The 18,778-nt window shown below is 48.1% G+C and overlaps 1 protein-coding gene across 1 annotated transcript; it reads right to left on the bottom strand.

The window, feature by feature from the left end:
• Positions 1–1,536: 1,536 nt before the first annotated feature.
• LOC138732435 (hydrocephalus-inducing protein homolog) lies at positions 1,537–14,868 on the bottom strand. The gene is made up of 4 exons (XM_069879050.1): positions 14,788–14,868; positions 12,722–12,865; positions 11,449–11,762; positions 1,537–1,597 (listed from the first exon to the last, which is right to left on the bottom strand). Exons 1-4 carry the CDS (start codon positions 14,866–14,868, stop codon positions 1,537–1,539), a joined length of 600 nt encoding a protein of 199 aa, XP_069735151.1.
• Positions 14,869–18,778: the final 3,910 nt, after the last annotated feature.

Below are 18,778 nucleotides of genomic sequence, written 5' to 3'. Positions count from 1 at the left end.
CAAAAGGGCACTCCAGGAGAGAAATACAAAGGAGTGATGACCAAGAACCCCTCCTCCTGGAACTAAAGCGGGGTGGTTGTTTCCCAGTAACAAACCCAGAGCGATGGTCACATAAAAGAACAGCCACCCTCTTCCAACAGTTGCATGGAAACCTACAGCAGCACATAAGCCTCCAGCTTATCAAGGTTCTCAAAGGTGCCATTCTGCAATGTCATTAGGTTTATAGTCAGTAACCTCTCATAAAGGCAAGTCGTTTGCTCCCCAGAGCTGTTTCACAGCCTGTGAACCCATGACAGAACAGCTGTGCCTCAGCTGGCACTTCAGATCCACTCTTGTGTCAGAAATACCTAGATAATTTTAGCTGAAAAGTGCCAGTTCCACATGGATAGGAGTCCCTCCACCGGTAACATCCTGCTACACCCAAGTCTGCCAGGTCACACGCAAACTAATATACAATAGCCCTCCTTCCATTTGCCTTTTGAAAGCCTTTACAAGAGGTACATTAGAACCATAGAATCACCAGGTTGGAAGAGACCCACCGGATCATCCAGTCCAACCATTCCTATCAAACACTAACCCATGCCCCTCAGCACCTCGTCCACCCGTCCCTTAAACCCCTCCAGGGAAGGTGACTCAACCCCCTCCCTGGGCAGCCTCTGCCAGTGCCCAGTGACCCTTTCTGTGAAAAATTTTTTCCTGATGTCCAGCCTGAACCTCCCCTGGCGGAGCTTGAGGCCATTCCCTCTCGTCCTGTCCCCTGTCACTTGGGAGAAGAGCCCAGCTCCCTCCTCTCCACAACCTCCTTTCAGGTAGTTGCAGAGAGCAATGAGGTCTCCCCTGAGCCTCCTCTTCTCCAGGCTAAACACCCCCAGCTCTCTCAGCCGTTAGCATTCTTCTTTTTCATAAGCCTCATAGAAGCATAAGCTACATAATATCGATCAACACGAACACATCCAGACAGGATTGAACAGAGACACGGCATTAGCCCCGGTAAGATATACATTCACTAAAGAAATTAAATGCCAGGTTTGGCAATGCTTTTCCATGTTATAGAATATAAGAAGTGTCCCACCAGAACAAAAAAAACAAACAATAAAAAAAGTCTTTACTGCAATTAATTCTATCAGCATTCCTCAGCAGCAAGGCTAAACAATGCCAGAACAATTATTACTTTAACGGGAGAAAGTTAATTCTAAGTATCATTCTTGTTGTGTAATATGGAACTGCTAAGGAATACTGTTGTAGACTTTATATTTATACTTATATTTTACCTTTATTTTCAGGTTTTTATTTTCTTCCAACACAGCTTCGTATTTTAATTTCATCTCTGCTGCTTCCAAGCAACGTGTCTCTATTTCTGGATTCTCAGGAACTGAAGCTCCCCAATGATGCTTCAGAAAGCTGATGTTCAGATGTTAAGTATTTCTTCAGTTAGACAGCAGAACTGCATTTTAGTTTTCACACTTACAATGAAGTCAGTGCTGCAATATGCATGACCAAAATTGCATTAAACTGCTCAAGATTACTACAATTCTTTTAATTCTCCAGGAAGAAGTTACAAAAATAAGAAAGCTTTTCAAGTTCATTGGCACAGTCCCTAAGGAAAAAAAAAGAACAAAACCAAGACATCAGTTGACACAGCAGAAATTCTCATGTTTCACTACATCCTCCTCCTCTTTTCCTCTCTTAAATGTAGAAGTTTTGAAGTTACAAGGAATAAACAAGAAATAGAAGCGGGAGCCAAAAGAGGATGCTGCTTAAAAACAGCAAGAAACAAAAGAGGTTCCTTTCTTGTCCCTCTTGCATCATTGAAGACATCAGAAGCCACAGATACTGTAAATACTCAAATCTAATGCTACAAGTCACTCTGTAACAGCCTATAACTTAACACTGTAACTGCTGGCACACACACAGTTCTCTTGCATTCTGTCAAACTTTGTTAGCTTGTAAGAATGCAACTATTGGCTAAAAGGCATCCATAAAAGCCATATTCTCAGCATACGTCTTCTAAATTAGCCTCTTCAGCTCTTCTACGAGTCAGTAGCAGTATTGCTGTTTGGCGTGAGATCTCTATGAACCATTCACAAGGATAAAAAGGATACTCCGGGGCACTACTTGGTTCCTCTGGTTCTTCATATAATGCTACCAACCCTGCAAACAGAAAATATTCAACAGTTGCAAGAAGTTCATGCAACTCCAAAGTTTTTAAAACTTTTACCAGCAGTCAAAAGGCATACATGTTGCATGCCACATTTGTAGCACAGTTTTCTGTTTAACAAGTTTCTCCTGTCTACTTTAGCAGGAAAAAAAGAGGTCTGGAACAGAGCATCCCACCCAGTAACAGGCAGACAAAAGCTTTGTTCCCTCCTAACCACACCCTCTGGCTATTCTAGCACAGAACACCAAACAACCGGGATAATTTTCACATATTCCACATGCAACCCTAGTCCTGCCTTTTGTCAGAAAAGTTGAAATGTAACTATTTTGGATTCTCCCTTCATAAACTATTACTTCCACTTATGCTCCATCTTTGAACTGCAGCACTTCCATAACTTCCAGCATAAAAGCAAACCTCCTTCGAGCACTCATCTTTATGGATGGGCTCCAGTGGCCAACAGAGAGCCAGAGAGGTCAGGCACAAGCAACAACACCCTGAGAGCTTAAAGGAAACGAGCCATACACACCCCAACTCTAGATCTGGAGAACTCAGCCACAGGAATAGTCAGAAAGCTCCCAAACTTCACCACTACCTGCTCCCCCCAGGGGCACACACACGACTACAGAAGACATCTGCTTCCACAAATACTCAGATGGCCTTCTCCCACTTTCAGATGTGCAAACTGCACAGAGGAATTGGTTTCAAGCTAAACACCTAAGTTTAAATTAGGATGCCACACTGCTTGAAAGACTTCTTTTGTCACCCCATAGGATGCTTAGTACTTGGAAACAAAGGAATCAAATGGTATCCCCAGGTCATGCCATGAGTCTTAGTGCAGCACCTCTTTGCTTGGCACCCTAGACCTGCTGCTCCTTCTTTAAACAGCACATTTTTCAAGCAGGAGTATTAACAGGCTCTCCCCATGTGCTACTAGAAGGCTCTCGAAAAGACTTCAGGAGGATTTAGAAGATGATAAGCCCTACAGAAAGCCAAATTATGCATCAAGTTTGGCATCAGTATCTTCTCCATTCTGATACGGATTGTCATAGACTCATGGAATGGTTTGGGTAGGAAGGGACCCCAAAGCCCATCCAGTGCCACCCCTGCCACGGGCAGGGACACCTCCCACTGCATCAGGGCCTCCAAGCCCCATCCAACCTCGCCTTGAACCCTCCAGGGACAGGGCGGCCACGGCTTCTCTGGGCAACCTGGGCCAGGGCCTCCCCACTCCCACAAGAAAATATTTCTTCCTAAAATCTCATCTTAATCTCCCCTCTTTCAGCTTCCCCCTCATCCTATCCCTGCACTCCCTGATCCAGAACCCTTGCATGTGGGGGCTCGTCCGGGATGCTAACAGCGAGACAAGAATCCTGACTCCAGATTCTGAAAGGCAAGCTTCCTCGAGGAAGGTGAGTAAATCTCTTTCTGATTTTGTGGAGCTCCAATTTGTAGGCTCACTAGGGAAGAAACTGGATGCAGTATCGCTTCCCCGAGCCGGAGCTGGGGCGGGGACGCCCCACCGCTCTCTGAGAAGGTCGGTAGGGGCTAGTCCCCAACCTCCCCTCGCTCTGAGTCCGTCCTGGTTTTTATGGGTATCGAATTTAGACGCTTGTTTTTGTTATTCGCGTTGGGCACGCCGCATTTGTGGTATTATAATAGTAATTGTGTTTATTGTTGTGTTTTGTGTTTTCTTGAAATACGAAATGAGACACGGTAAAAGTAAAAAGGACGTCAGTCCACTTGAATTGGTAATTCAGCATTTCAAAGATCATCAAAATAGAGCTGCCTCCTCAGGAGATACAGTTCACGTGGGGAAATTAAAAATGTTTTGCCAACTTGAATGGCCAACGTTCCAAGTGGGCTGGCCACCCGAAGGAACGTTTGCCCTTCAGGCAATTTATTCGGTTCAAGCAATTGTAATGGACAACCACCCAGATCAGATTCCGTATACCGTGGCATGGCGTTATTTAGTAGAGGAGCCACCTTCTTGGCTCAAACCAGGAGTGCCACCTGAAAATAAGACTGTAACTTTGCCATTACGGCAAGCTCCGAAAACTTCGGATAGGGACCGGAGGGACCTGAGGTCTTGCCTCCTCCAGAGGAGGAGGACGACTCTCCTCCCCCTCCCCCTTATCCGAACCGGAGAGATCACCCGGAGCCTGAAAATATAAACGAGGGACTTTTAAGTCCAACAAAACCGCGATCTGGGTCAGTGTATAATGCAGGGGAGGAGAAAAAGGAGATGCCCAGACCGCCTACCCCCCAAAAATTGTATCCAAATCTGTCCGAATGTGTGTCATGTAAATCTACCGGGCAGGGTACAGGATTGGAAGCCACCCCCGAGCCATCGGCTCCGGTTTTGCCCCTGAAAGAAGCGCTTCCATCTGACGGGAGAGAGCCACCTGTAGTAGTATATTCCCCCTTCTCGTCGTCTGATATTTATAATTGGAAGCAGCAACATAAACCCTTTTCTGAAAATCCCCAGGATTTGATCCGGCTCTTAGAAACTGTATTTTTAACACACCAGCCAACCTGGGTAGACATTCAACAATTATTAATGGCTCTCTTCACTGCTGAGGAAAGGGATGGGATCCTCAGAGAAACACATAAAGAGGCGACCGAAAGAGCGGGCCAGCAGTTGGATGCCCGCCAGTTGGAAGAAGTTTGCCCTAAGGAACCCCTGAACTGGAACCCCAATACGGAGGAAGGTAGGGAGAGTCTACGTTTCTACCGCCAGATTTTACTGGGGGGTCTGAGGGCAGCGGCACGGAAACCTATTAACTTGTCCAAAATAAGTGCCGTGATCCAAGGAAAAACTGAATCCCCAGGTGCATTTTTAGAAAGATTAATGCAAGCATATAAGATGTATAGTCCAATTGACCCTGAGGCCCCAGAAAACCAGAGAGCAATTAACATGGCATTTGTGAGTCAGGCAGCACCAGATATTAGGCAGAAAATACAGAAAACAGAGGGTTTTGGAGGAAAGAACTTAACAGAGCTGGTGGGCATAGCAGAGAAAGTTTTTAACAATAGGGATTTACAAGAAGAGGATAGACAGACTAAGAGAATTGCAAAAATACTGGCTGTGCATGATGCAGGGAGACGAGGGAACCCAGTTGGAATAACCGACCAAACAATCACCCAAGAAAACCTGAACACTCAGGAGCCCATCCGGGGGAACCGCCGATAAGGGCTGTCCCTGTGGACACTGACCAATGTGCATCTTGCAAAGAAAAAGGACACTGGATAAAGGACCGTCCCAATAAGAGGACCCGAGTCGCCGTCACTAGAAAGTGACGGGGCCGGGGCTCCAGCCCCCTCCCAGAGCCCAGGGTCACGATTACAGTGGAGGGGAAGCCGACAGAGTTTATTGCTGATACTGGGGCTCAATTTTCATCCCTGAAAGAGCCCATGGGAAAACCTTCCACAGAAACAATATGGGTCCAGGGAGCCAATGGAACCGAGGAGCATCCTTGGACTACAGAAAGGACTTTAAACTTGGCAATAGGAATAGTAAAACATCGGTCTTTACTATTACCCAATGCTCCCTATAACCTATTGGGGAGAGACCTGCTCCATAAACTTAAAGCAGGAATTCAATTTTCAGAGAATGAATTGGCTGCCACTTCGGGGTCACCGACAAGAAATATGTTGGTTGCCGCTGTAGACGAACACATGATTTACGAACAGCCACGAGAGAATGGTGCATCCGCAGATTTGATAGAGACCTTACTGGCTGACTTTCCCGAAGTGTCGGCCGAGGGGAAGCCCCCAGGATTGGCAAAGGATCAGGCCCCCGTAGTAATGGCTTTAAAAAGTGAAGCAACTCCAATAAGAGTCCGTCAGTACCCGATCCCCTGGGATGCCAAGGAAGGGATCCGAAAACACACAGACTACCTTGGGCAGCATGGGATCTTAGTGGCTTGTCGATCTCCATGGAATACCCCACTGCTACCCGTGAAGAAAGCAGAAACCGGGGAATATCGGCCGGTACAGGACCTGAGGGAGGTGAACAGACGGGTGGAAGATATCCACCCTACTGTCCCGAATCCGTACACCTTGCTCACCCTCCTGGGACCCAAAAGGACTGTTTATACAGTTCTTGACCTGAAAGATGCTTTCTTTTGTACTCCACTGCCAAAGCAGTCCCAGCTATACTTTGCCTTTGAGTGGACTGACCCACAGAACGGATTCCAAGGACAGCTGACATGGACCAGGCTTCCCCAAGCATTTAAAAATTCACCCACCAGATTTGACAAAGTGCTCCATGAAGACCTGAAAGACTACCGAGCTCAAAACCGAGACATCACTCTACTGCAGTACGTGGACGATTGCTTATAGCAGCTGAGACTCACGAAGCCTGCCTGCAAGGTACCAGAAATCTGTTACAGGTACTACAAGAAAAAGGCTACAGAGTCTCTGCAAAACAGGTGCAGCTCTGCCAGAGACATGCCACATACCTAGGATTTGACCTGCATGAAGGAGTCCGCTCCTTGTCGGAATCAAGAAAGGAGGTGATCTCACGATATCCACAGCCGAGAACGTCTAAACAAGTAAGAGAATTCCTTGGGACAGTGGGATATTGTAGGCTATGGATACCTCGGTACGCAGAGATAGCTCAACAGTTATATGAGCTCACCAGGGGCAATTCAACTACAATAGACTGGTCCCCAGAAGCCGAAAAATCCTTCAGAGAATTACAAAGTGCATCGCTGAGTGCCCCGGCACTAGCTGTCCCCGACATAACCAAATCCTTTCACCTTTATGTAGATGAACGTGCTGGGTTAGCTCAGGGGGTTCTCACTCAGAAATTAGGGCCTTGGCAAAGGCCCGTAGCATATTGGAGCAAGAAGCTGGATGCTGTAGCATCAGGATTTCCCCCTTGTCTCTGGATCATAGCAGCTACCGCCCAACTAGTAAAAGATGCAGGAAAACTAACCCTGGGCCAGAACCTAGAAATAACAACATCACATGCTATAGAGGGATTACTCCGTACCCCACCTGATAAGTGGATATCAAATGCCCGACTTACTGGGTACCAAGCACTCCTTTTAAATGAACCCAGAGTTGTATTTAAACCACCAGCCGTGCTGAATCCAGCTACACTCCTACCAGAAGAACTGGATGACCAGCCACATGACTGTGGGCAAGTATTAGCCCAAAGCACTGGGGTACGGCCAGATCTTAAAGACAGCCCAATGCCAGATGCAGATTTAACGATATTTACAGATGGTAGTAGCTACATAAAAGATGGAAAAAGATATGCAGGGGCAGCAGTGGTAACTACTGAACAAGTAATATGGAAAGAAGCTCTACCACAGGGTACCTCTGCTCAGAAAGCAGAACTCATTGCTCTAACTAAAGCCTTACAGACAGCTGAAGGGAAACGAGTTAACATTTATACTGACAGTCGGTATGCATTTCCGACGGTCCATGTGCACGGTGCCATCTACAAAGAACGAGGACTGTTGGCAGCAGAAGGGAAAGGAATTAAAAACAAAGACGAAATTTTATCCCTGCTCCAAGCTATCTGGAAGCCAAAGCAGGTAGCAGTGACGCATTGCCCGGGGCACCAAAAAGAGACAGATGAAGTAACCAGGGGAAACGGCCTCGCTGACAAGACTGCAAAAGAGGCGGCACAAGAGATAAACAGAACATGGATGCTAACCCTGATACCTGAACCTACACTGCCTGAACACCCGCAGTATTCAGAAGAGGACCTGACATACGTAAGCAAATGGGAAAGTAAGAAGTATGAAGGGACTTGGGCTAAGACGGAAACAGGAAAAATCATTCTCCCACATAGATTAGGGAAAAAGCTAGTAAGTCAGATACATCAAAGCATGCATTGAGGAGCACAAAAATGAAGAGAATTAATAGGAAGTAGGTTTCAGGTACACAAGCTTAAACGAATAGTAACAGATGTGACAAGCAGATGCCTACAATGTCAGTCGGTCAATTCCAAAACCAGACCTAGAAAAGAAAGACATAGGAAAAGGGGAACAGAACCAGGAGTGGATTGGGAGGTAGACTTTACCGAGATGAAACCAGGAAAATTCGGCTACAAATATTTGCTGGGTTTTGTAGACACCTTTTCAGGATGGGTGGAAGCGTTCCCCAGCCGGCATGAAACGGCTAACACGGTGGCAAAAAAAATTATTAGAGGAAATCATACCACGATTTGGGCTACCCGAAGCAATTGGTTCTGATAACGGGCCTGCCTTCGTGAGCACCGTATCTCAAGCAATAGCAAAGGCTGTTGGCACGGATTGGCACCTGCACTGCGCATACAGACCACAGAGCTCAGGGCACGTAGAAAGAATGAATCGCACCTTAAAAGAGACCCTAACTAAATTAATTCTGAAAACTGGCGGTGGATGGGTAGAGCTCCTGCCCTTCGCCTTGTTGCGCACGCGTTGTACTCCGTATGTTAAGCATGTAACCCCCTTTGAAATACTGTTTGGACGCCCACCTCCTGCGTGCCCCCGGCTACAGGAAGCTGCAATAGCTGAATTGTCTGACCAACACGTACTCCAGTCTTTACAGGTTTTACAAGGAACTCTAAAAGCAATACACGAAAAGGTGCGAGCTGCCTCCGCCCCAGGAGCGACAGGTCCACAGCCACATCCTTACCAGCCCGGGGATCTGGTGTGGGTGCGGCACCACCGAGTGGGGAATCCAGAACCTCGCTGGAAGGGACCGTACACCGTCATCTTGGCAGCACCTACAGCAGTGAAGGTGGAAGGACTGAAACCCTGGATCCATGAGACTCACGTCAAGAAAGCAACTGAAGAAAAGGCGCAAACACCTCCCTTGTGGGAACCAGTTGGGCCTCCCTCTATAAATCATGGACTGAAATTGAAACTACGAAGGGTAAACAATTGAAAATGCTGTTTGTAATTATCATCATTTGTACTGTGATCTCTAGCATAAGCGGGAGCGTATACCAGCCAGCAGAGGTAAAATGGACAATCATAGATACTCAAACTGGTTTAGTGACGGCAGAAAATAGCACAAGTGAACAGCCGATTTTTAGAATCGATTTGTGCACCTTGTTGCAGGGGGTCAGCAGGGCTGGGAATAGCATCACTAGTAAATAGTGATGTCCAACTTAGAAGACTCTCCGAACAAATAGACCTAGACATCCAACGGCTCCATTTTTCAATTGGGAAGCTCCAAGAGCAAGTGGGCTCTTTAGCAGAAGTAGCTTTACAGAATCGGAGAGGATTAGACCTGCTTTTCTTAAAAGAAGGAGGGTTGTGTGCAGCCCTAGGAGAACAGTGCTGTTTTTATGTAAATCACTCAGGAGTCATCAAAGAGACTCTATCTAAAGTTAAAGAGAGCCTCTGGAGACGGGAAAAAGAAAGACAGGAATCAAGTTCATGGTATGGGAGGATGTACAGCTGGTCTCCTTGGCTGACCTCGTTAATAACTGCCCCCGCTGGACCGCTGATCCTATTACTGCTTGCTCTGATTGTAGGCCCCTGTGTTACAAATGCAATCCTGACATTTGTACAGGACCGAATCACAGCAGTAAAAATGCTTGTCCTGACTAGTTATGAACCCCTAGACTCACAAGAAAGAGAATCAAGGATTTGATTCATGACCAAAAGAAAGGGGGGAATGTTAGGACCACAAATCGCCTTGCGCCCCTGCAGGAGTTAATTAGCCAGCTCAAAGAATGCAGCACTGTGCAAGTAGGGAACAAGTTGACCAGAGATAAGGCGGAAGGCAGGAAAAGGGGGGGTTTAGAAACTGTTTGGCACAGAACAGGACTGCAACCTTGAAGATTGCCGAACTAAAACAACTCTGTAAACTCAGCTGATTTATTATCTGGCTTGCAAAAGCCTGTATGGAAACTGCATGTGTCTGTGTAAGTATAAATACATCCCTCAGTGCACCGATTCGGGGTCGTCCTCCATTGTCTGGGGCGACCCTGGCCGGTCAGTTACCTGATTTCCTATGTGCATTTAATAAACATTTACGTTGCTAGCAACTCCGACTCGTCTCTTAGCATCCTGAACCCTTGCACAGATCACGGTAAGATCCAGCTCCCTGCTGTGCTACAGATATTCCCTGGCTGCAAAACAACAGCTCCTACAGCACTTCATGCTAAAAGGGCAGCAGCTCTGCTGGAGCAAGGTTATAACTGATGTGGCGCTTACCGATGGCACAATCACCTCCCCAGATGTCTCCAAATCCAAACTGTCTGAAGATCAGTTTGGCAAATGATTCAGGAGAGCAGCTCAGCAGCTCGTTTTGCCAAGGAGAGCTGAGTTTATAGTTTGACCAACATCTGTCAGGAAAAAACATGGAGCTTAACATCTACAAATATCCCCAGGTGACTCCGATGACATTCCAGGCTTTAAACTTCAGACGTGCTCACAGTAAGTCTGTTGGTGTTTCTGAAGCCACATGGAAGACACACTCAAACCACACCCGCTGTCACTGTCCCCACTTGCAAGGCTTCCCCCAGAGTCAAACAAGGCAGGCTTGTTAGAGCAACCCGGATGCCTCATTCCCAGCTGGGAATTTTGCCTTTAAGGATATGATCCTAAATGACTATTTAGCTTTGTAGCTTTTTACTTAAGGCTGGTTTTCATTTCTGGATTTAGAGGCTCTACTCGGCCCCCCAAGAGGTCACACGTGACTTGTCCTTCCTGCAGCCACGTGCAGGAACAAGGTTTTGCCCGGGTGCCCTTCCCTGCACAGGGATGGATGAACAGCGATGCAGTTTCACAGGTGGAAACTCCCTTCACCAGGGTGGTGTTTACCTCAGGCTACAAAGGTCTGAGAAAGTAGCTTTCCCCACCAGCTTTCCTTCCCACGGGAACCAGTACTGAGGCTACAGCAAAACAGCAGCAAGAAGCCGAGACAGCAGCAAATCATTCCGGTGGCAGTGCCTGAGTCGGCTCTTAGGGTGAGATGACAACAAACTGGGTTGGCAGGGAAGGAGAAGAAGTCACTATAGATCTGCCTTCCAGGTGCCTAAAAGTAGCTTTAAAGCTCCAGAGGTAAAGCAGGATTCTAGGTTCTGGGCTATGCGGAAAGGGGTTGTTAGTGTCTTACAGCCCCAGTTTGGCTGGAGAACATTGCCTCCTTCCTAGCATCAAACTGGTGGAGATCACCTGCTCCCGAAGCATCTACACTGACCATAGATGGGAGGCAATCTTTCCACAAGCAAAAGTTGAAAGCAGTTTGTCAGATCCCAGGACAAGAGACTAAGCCTTTCCAAAGGAAAAAACACATCAGGAAGAGGAGCTTCAAGGAAAGGGCAAAGGTGCACATACCTCATCTGGCTCGCCGGGCTCTCTGTCAGGAACAACCAGCGGTGCTGCACAGGAATTGGGCTGCAGTTGGTTATCTCAATGGAACGCGCAGCTTCAGTGCCATTCAAGATGCAGCCAAAGTCCAGGGCCGTGGTCTGGATACGGAGGTTCGGAAAGTAGACTTCTCCCCAAACAGTGACCTGTTCCTGATGAGGGTGCTCAAGAAAATGTATCTTCAGAACCTTCTCCACCTCCCTGCTAGTCAAACCCTCTTCATAAGCAGGATTAAATGTGATGGAGAGATGATGTTCCTCCCCTGCCTCCAGCTTCACAGGCTGCAAGGAGATGGAAGGGTACTAACCACTGTGTGATGAAGCCCCAAGGTCAGATGGCACAAAGTATCTTAATGCTCAAAGCTGGCCCTCCATGTGGGCTTCTCAGTTCATCCTTCACATCCTTTACAGTGTGTGCCTGCCCGCAAGCACCACAAGACTAGTGTCTGACACCATCTTAGGCTAATATCTCTGTGCTCTTCATCAGTACAAGAGGGAAATAAATCTTGTTCTACTGAATCCTGGACCTACAAAAGCTGTGTGCTAGATACAGAACCAAATTGGCACCCTGGCAAGCCAGGGCCTTGTGCCCTGACTCCAGAGGAACTCCTTTACCCTCATGCTCAACACAAGCCCCGTGGCATCGCATCCCCACTCTTGCTGGGGCCAATTACAGGCACAGCACAGAAGCGGTGGCTGTGCCGACAACAACACCTTTAGCAGAGACGGTGTCCAACACCTTCCACTAGCAATAGAGCAGGAGCCAGGCTCCTCAGCCTTCTTGAAGGAAGGCCTGTCCTCAAAGAGACCAAGCAGCTCTTGCGGTTATCTGACGACGGCTGCTGGAGCACTAGGACTGCTTCCAAGAGACACCTTTACCACACGGCTTGCCCAGACGCAGCAGCCTGCTCCTTTCTCTTCATGTCTTAGAGCCAAGATGTGTTTCCCCAGTTCAGAGGACCTTCAGCAGCTTCAAATCTAGTGTCCAAGACCAGGTTGTATGAGGCTCTACACAACCTGATCCACAGGAAGGTGGCCCTGCCATGGCAGAGGGGTGGAACTGGATGGGATTTAAGGCGCCTTCTGACCCAAACCATTCTATGATTCAGTCATTTAGTCCAGGCCAGTCTCCTGCTGACTTCAAAGAGAAAAATTCTCTCCTGGAGGGCCTCCCAACAGAAACACACCACCACGCGTCTCCTCTTCAGTCCCCACCAGCAGGAACCTCCAGAGCTGCTCACCTCAATATCCACAGGGAAGGGCTGCCGGTCCGCATGGCAGATTGAGAAGGGTTCCTCTAAGGCCAACAACACGCTGAGTGGCAGGAGGCAGGTGTTTTTTAAAGAAAAGGGCTTATACTGAAGAGTCAAGACGTCACTCGGTTGCTACAGAAACAGAAAAGGAGAGAAAACAACCTGAACCGGTAATGGACCTCGTTCCCTTTCTGATGTATTTTGAATTTTCATCTCTATTTACTATTTCTGTTAGTTCGTATGCTTCTAAAAGTCTTTTTTCTAAATATATCAGATGCTTTTCATGATTAGAAACTACAGCATCCCTTGGGGGAACAGGAAAACAGTTTCATGCACAGATCAGAGAAAGGGACCCTGAGTAGAGGCAGCTGCTGGAACAATATCAAACCCAGAAAGTGAACCCAGATCATCCATCTGCAGTTTTTATCCTCTCTTGGGTAGAATGGCACAAGATGTTTTTCACTCCCATACAACAATTTCTTGCAACCTCATTATCTTTCGTAGCCTCATCAAAAGCAGTGAAGTTGGTCAGAGGAGACAGGAGAGCCTGTAGTAGCTGAAGGTTAGTTTTGAACTTCTACATGCATGTACAGCCAGCTAGAAACCTCGGCAGCCCAGCTGCAACATGACTCCTGATGCCCCTGCTGCAATAACAGCGTGTCTGTGGCTTCAAAGCTGAGCAAAGCATAAGCCGTTTCTTCTTGGTTATGCGCTGCTCTGGGCTTCCTGCATGGTTTCTATAAATTAGAGAGTGCTTGCAAAACTAGTTCTGCATGTATTGGTATCAAACAGCTGCAGTGTTATAGCACTCGATAAATCAGAGTGCACGACACCAAACAGACCACAGGCAGACATCAGGGAGAGCTGAGAATCACAGAATCATAGAATAACCAGGTTGGAAGAGACCCACTGGATCATCCAGTCCACCCATTCCTATCAAACACTAACCCATGCCCCTTAGCACCTCGTCCACCCGTGCCTTAAACACCTCCAGGGAAGGGGACTCAACCCCCTCCCTGGGCAGCCTCTGCCACTGCCCAATGACCCTTTCTGTGAAAAATTTTTTCCTTATGTCCAGCCTAAATCTCCCCTGGCAGAGCTTGAGGCCATGAGGCTTGAAGCGGAGCTTGAGGCATGAGAACCTTCTAATTAAACCTGAACTGCCTGCTCATGGCATTTTGTGCTTCTCTGGACGCCTAAGAACTAAAGGAGAGACCTGAAAACACAGAAACTAAACAATGAAGTAGCCTCTCTTCTTTTAGACACCTCGAGGAAGAGGGCGGTAATGCAGGAGTCAGGATCCACAGACTCAAGGGCTTCTGCATTGGTGCTCCCACTGCTGCAGAAGGACTCCTGCAGGTCCTTTGAAGAAAGCAAGGCTGAGGGAAATGCAAAGAGCTTGCATCCACATTAATGCAGAGAAGGCAAAGAGAGACAAGAGATGGCAGGTTTTCCTCATCAGCCTGGGGAGCTGACAGGAATCCAGAGCTGACTGGTTGTTCTCAGCTGCCCTGCGTGATTGGTGTTCAGACTTCACTGTGTCATGAAGCATCCTTGCAAATGTCCCTCTATGAGTGGGTCTCTCTAGAGGTGGCCATGATCCCCTTTGACAGATCAGCTGTCACCAAAATAAAACCAAGATGAAGTTAAAAAGCAGTCGCATCTCTAAAAACAAGCTCAATGAGTTTACAAAGCACCTCAGGATGGGTTTAGCGTCGCTCAGCTGCAGCGATCTGCTCTCCTGCCCACAGTCACTGTCTGTGCAAAGCCCACAATGTTCTTCTGGGTCCCACACATCTCACCTCATGCCCTTGGCTCAGCAGCTCAATTCTGTCTCCGCATCAAGAAAAGTAGAAGAGACCTGGCAAGACTGTCCCCAGCCCCATCTCTGTGCCAATGGCAAAAGCTCGGTCCCACTCAAACCAATCAGCAAAGCCCCAGAGACTGGCAGAAGCTGTTTAGCTTCCTCCTTTGAACACAATCTCACACACCCCGCACAGGCTTTCAGTCATCAGCCACACAATTAACCGCCAGCATGCAATCCAGAGCCTTACCTTCTCAACCTGGAAAATGAGTTCCGTGGAGGACAGTTGCAGAACAGGAGCAATGAACTCACACGTGACATCCACCTGCATCACCTGCACCTTTTCTTCCTTGCTCCCCACGCCGGCGTGCCACAGCAGCCGCTCCTTCACCACCCGTGTGCGAGAGCTGCACGTTACCCAGCAGGTGTGACCAGGGCACCCAGAAAACACACGGCATGTGCTCACCACCTGACTGGAGGCATAACGGATTCTGACAGCCTGCACGAAATTGTGTCATGGGAACTGGGCCATCAACCACCAGCAGGTAGTGCTGCCCTAAAGTTACGGCCGTTGCTTTCCTCAGCAGCCCTGCTTCCTTTTACACCGCATCCTATTTATTTTGCACTCAAATGCCCACACCGCTACACCCTAACACCCACAAATTCACTTGTGAGCCAGGTGCTGTCTACAGCTCTAATAACTACTGTCCCAAATGACTAATGCTTTGACGTACCCCGCTGCTAACATAATGCTTACAGAAAGCTGCAGGAACCAATTTAAAAATATATAACCGTATTAAAGGACGTTGGTGTCAGAAGGACCACTGCCAGCAAACCCTCTCTTGGAAGCTTAGTAGAAAAGGTACATGGGAAAACTCCAAACAGCCAGCCTGCCTCCCAGTAAAGTGGCAGCACTCATTCCAAGGGTGAACTGTGCCCTCCTGGAGAGGGTTTTAAAAGAAATCTCCCTAGGAAAGGGACGTCTTGCACTTCAGAGGGAAACTCTCTGCTTAAGCTGGAGGCTCTTCTATTCAACACCTTTTCCCAAGTTCTCATGGTTTTACGTCCCCAAATTCCTCCCTCATTTCTCACTCTTCCTTCTGGTACAGTGCCACAACCCAGCTCCTCATCAGAGCCTGCAGTCTTCAAAGTCATCTGTGTTGCACGTGCAGTGCAGGGGGCTGGGCTTCAGACCAGCCTGAAGAGCATGAAGTCCTCCAGATTTTCACTGCGGGAGCCAGCTGTACTCACAGACACCCTTTTGGCTTTCCAGGCAAGACACTCTCACCAGAGCCCAGACCATTTTATTTCCTTTCTGGAATCTTTTTCTCCTCTTCAGCAAACCCTTGGAGCTCAGAAATGCACAGGGACAGTCCCATCACAGTCAAGTCTTCCTCAAACTACCCCTGAGGCAACCCTTTAAAACACCTTCCAAAACACTCCTATCAGCAGGAGCTTAATGCATGCTTATCTTACATTGGCTTAAACATCTGTGCCCAGTGATTCCAGAGACAGGGAACGCACACCAGGCTTAGCTGGCAGCTTCTCCACAGCATTGCGTTTCCCCTGGGAAGAAGGGTCCAGGGAGGAGGACACCCAGTGACCGTGCTGAAATCTCCCCCTCTGAGCTGCCACCCAGGGGCCCTGCGAGACCTGGCTGCCCTTAGGACAGCAGGGCTGGTTGAGAGGCTGGGGGGAGCTGTCAAGCTGTCAGTTATAATGGTCCTTGGGAACAGTTTCCCACAGGGAGAACATCACATTGATCATTCAAGCTGACGCACTGTGCTGGATTTTCTCCTCCAGGACTCAGTGCTAGACAAGCCCACTGCTTGTCTTTGTCTACAGAGGAAAATCAGTGCTGCCCCCGTACACTCCCCTCCCTTCCCAAGGGATTTTGGTCCACTCACTGCTTCCCCCAGATAATTACCTTGCTTTTGTTAATTCACTTTCTGCCTGCGCTCCTAGTCTAAGTGTAACTCTCTGCCCTTCATTTCTGCCTCAGCACACGACACCTCGTAACCCGTTATCTGCCCCTGAAGCACTGATGCTTCCTTCAGATCAAATTTGGGTATCAACAAGCTGGGTTTACGGTAGCTACAGAAACATGAAAAAGCCTTAGCAATTGATGGTGGCCAGCAAGGAAAGCAACTGGTGCTGCCGTGGTAACTTCTGGCACTAAAACCGTTTGTTGAAAGCACTTGCCTCTCTTCTCAGGCAAATATCAAGGGGCTGCTGAAAAAGTCCCAGCGGAGGTGATCCAATGGGAAGGACTCAGCCCTCAGGGGAGACCTCACCTGTGGAGTGCTGGAGAAGCCTTCCACCACCACCTCCATACTCTTGCCCGGCATCAGCTGCATGCTCAGCGGTCGAAGCTTAAACACGGGGCAGGCAGATTTGGGGTTCTGGGAGGAATCCTCGCCCTCGGTGGTACTGAGGGCATCGAGACAGTGATGCTGCTGAAATGTGGAAAACCCTTCGGTTGTCCAATAGAGCAAATGAGTCTTTCTTCCTTTCTTCGTTACCTTGAAGCGGTAACAGAATGGAATTTTGCTAGAAGAGAAGCACAGATCGAAAATGTCATGGGACCTGCTATTTCACAGCAGTCACCCAGCTTCAACGCCCCAAAGCCATTCTCTGACTGTGCATTTGGCAAGAAAGCCACCTCCCAAAAGGCTGACCTAGCAACCTTGCACCAACCCGCAGCAAGAGCCAGACCTTGGCTGCCCCTAAGCTTATCCCCGTCCAGCAGCTGGTCTGTGTGTGGACAGCGAGGGAAAGCTTTTTGAAGAACATCATCTCAGTCACAGTGGACAGAGCATTAAAATTAAGGGTAACTGAGAGATGATTTAGCAACTGGTTTCCATTTTGGTGCCTTTTGAGGATCTCAACCCACATTCACGTGGCCAGAAAATGTTTCTAAAAGAATTCCTGTAGTGTCAATGAAATGGCACTGGGACCCTGAGTGCAGAAGGAGAATGAGCTGAAGGACTATGGCAAAACACCTCCTTGCTGAGCCCACGGGAGGAGCAGGAGCCGAGACATACTCTACCTGAAGCGGGGCCCCAAGTTGAGCTCCGGAACAACGGGTTTTTCAGTGACAATTGTGATGCCGGTGCCAATAGCCTGGACGGGGATGACGTAGCTACAGCTGTTCTCAATGAACACCTTCACTTTGTCCTTAAATATTTCAGTGTCATCCAAGTTTGCTGTGACAGCCACAGGCAGCTCGGCGTTGGGGGGGATCACTCCTTTACTGGGTTCAATCCTCCAGCATGAGCATTTGCCAGCCTGTAAGACAAGGCAGACACTAGCTGAGGAGGGAAACCAGGACAGACTAGCACTGGGAATAAGAGCTACCACAGTTTGCTTACAACAGACACCAGCAGCGTCTGAGATGGACGGATGCTGACCTAAGGGACGGCTGACAAGCCACCACACTCCATTTTCTTGAAATTACTTAGGGTTGGTTAATTAAAGCGATTGGGTCATTCTGGCCTTGCACAAGTGAAAGAGGAAGCAGAACTCAGCATTAAAAGTGCAGCTGTACTTTGCCAAGCCACACCTCTCCTCAGAGAGCATCCACACCCTGGTCTCTGTCATTAACAGGAATGTGACACAAAGCAAAAGCAGACAGAACAGGGAAACCAGAGGGGAACCCATGCCCTCTCAGCTGCAATGGGCTACAGGGTTCTCTTGAGCTCCTGGAGCTCCAAAAGCGTGATTGTCAGAGCTAAGCCCTTTCCACAAAATAAAGGAAGAACTTGTCAAAATGATCCAGGCTCATTTCTGCTCAAACAGCCACGCAAACTCCCTATTTTAATCAGGACTGCTCCAGGTAAAATTGCCCCCAGAGCCAGGCTCCTCTTGCTGCACTGTGGTGGAACAGCTTGCTTGCTCTCTGACAGAAAACGTTGTATATAAAAATTAATTTACAGGCTGCTACGGACCAGTCACTTTTGTTGGAAATTAGCCCCACAGACACCTACCATCTCTGCCCAGAAGGATGCAGGGCTGGGAGACTGGTTGGACAGGTGGAGAGTTTGGGAAACATCTTGTAGGACTTGGATACTGCCGAAATCTATTTTGCTTGGATGCAAGCAGACAACTGGTCCTTCTCCAATGCTCACCAGATGGATTTCCTGCTCCAGGAAGCAGGTAGGAAAGATCAAAAAAAAACCAGGGAAAGTTTAAAAAGGTCAGACAGCTCTGAGCGCTCCAAGCCTGAGGGATAATTACAGCTC

The sequence above is a fragment of the Phaenicophaeus curvirostris genome, chromosome 31 (assembly GCF_032191515.1).
Source record: "Phaenicophaeus curvirostris isolate KB17595 chromosome 31, BPBGC_Pcur_1.0, whole genome shotgun sequence".
NCBI lineage: Eukaryota > Metazoa > Chordata > Aves > Cuculiformes > Cuculidae > Phaenicophaeus > Phaenicophaeus curvirostris.
This window is presented reverse-complemented; position numbering and strand designations above follow the sequence as displayed.

Coding starts and splice junctions, on each gene's coding strand:
- LOC138732435 (XM_069879050.1), bottom strand. CDS start 14,868: ATGCAGGTGGATGTCACGTGTGAGTTCATTGCTCCTGTTCTGCAACTG. Junction 11,763..12,721: donor CCTTCCCTGTGGATATTGAG/GTGAGCAGCTCT, acceptor ATCTCCTTGCAG/CCTGTGAAGCTGGAGGCAGG. Junction 1,598..11,448: donor AGCCCGGCGAGCCAGATGAG/GTATGTGCACCT, acceptor TTTTTTCCTTAG/GGACTGTGCCAATGAACTTG.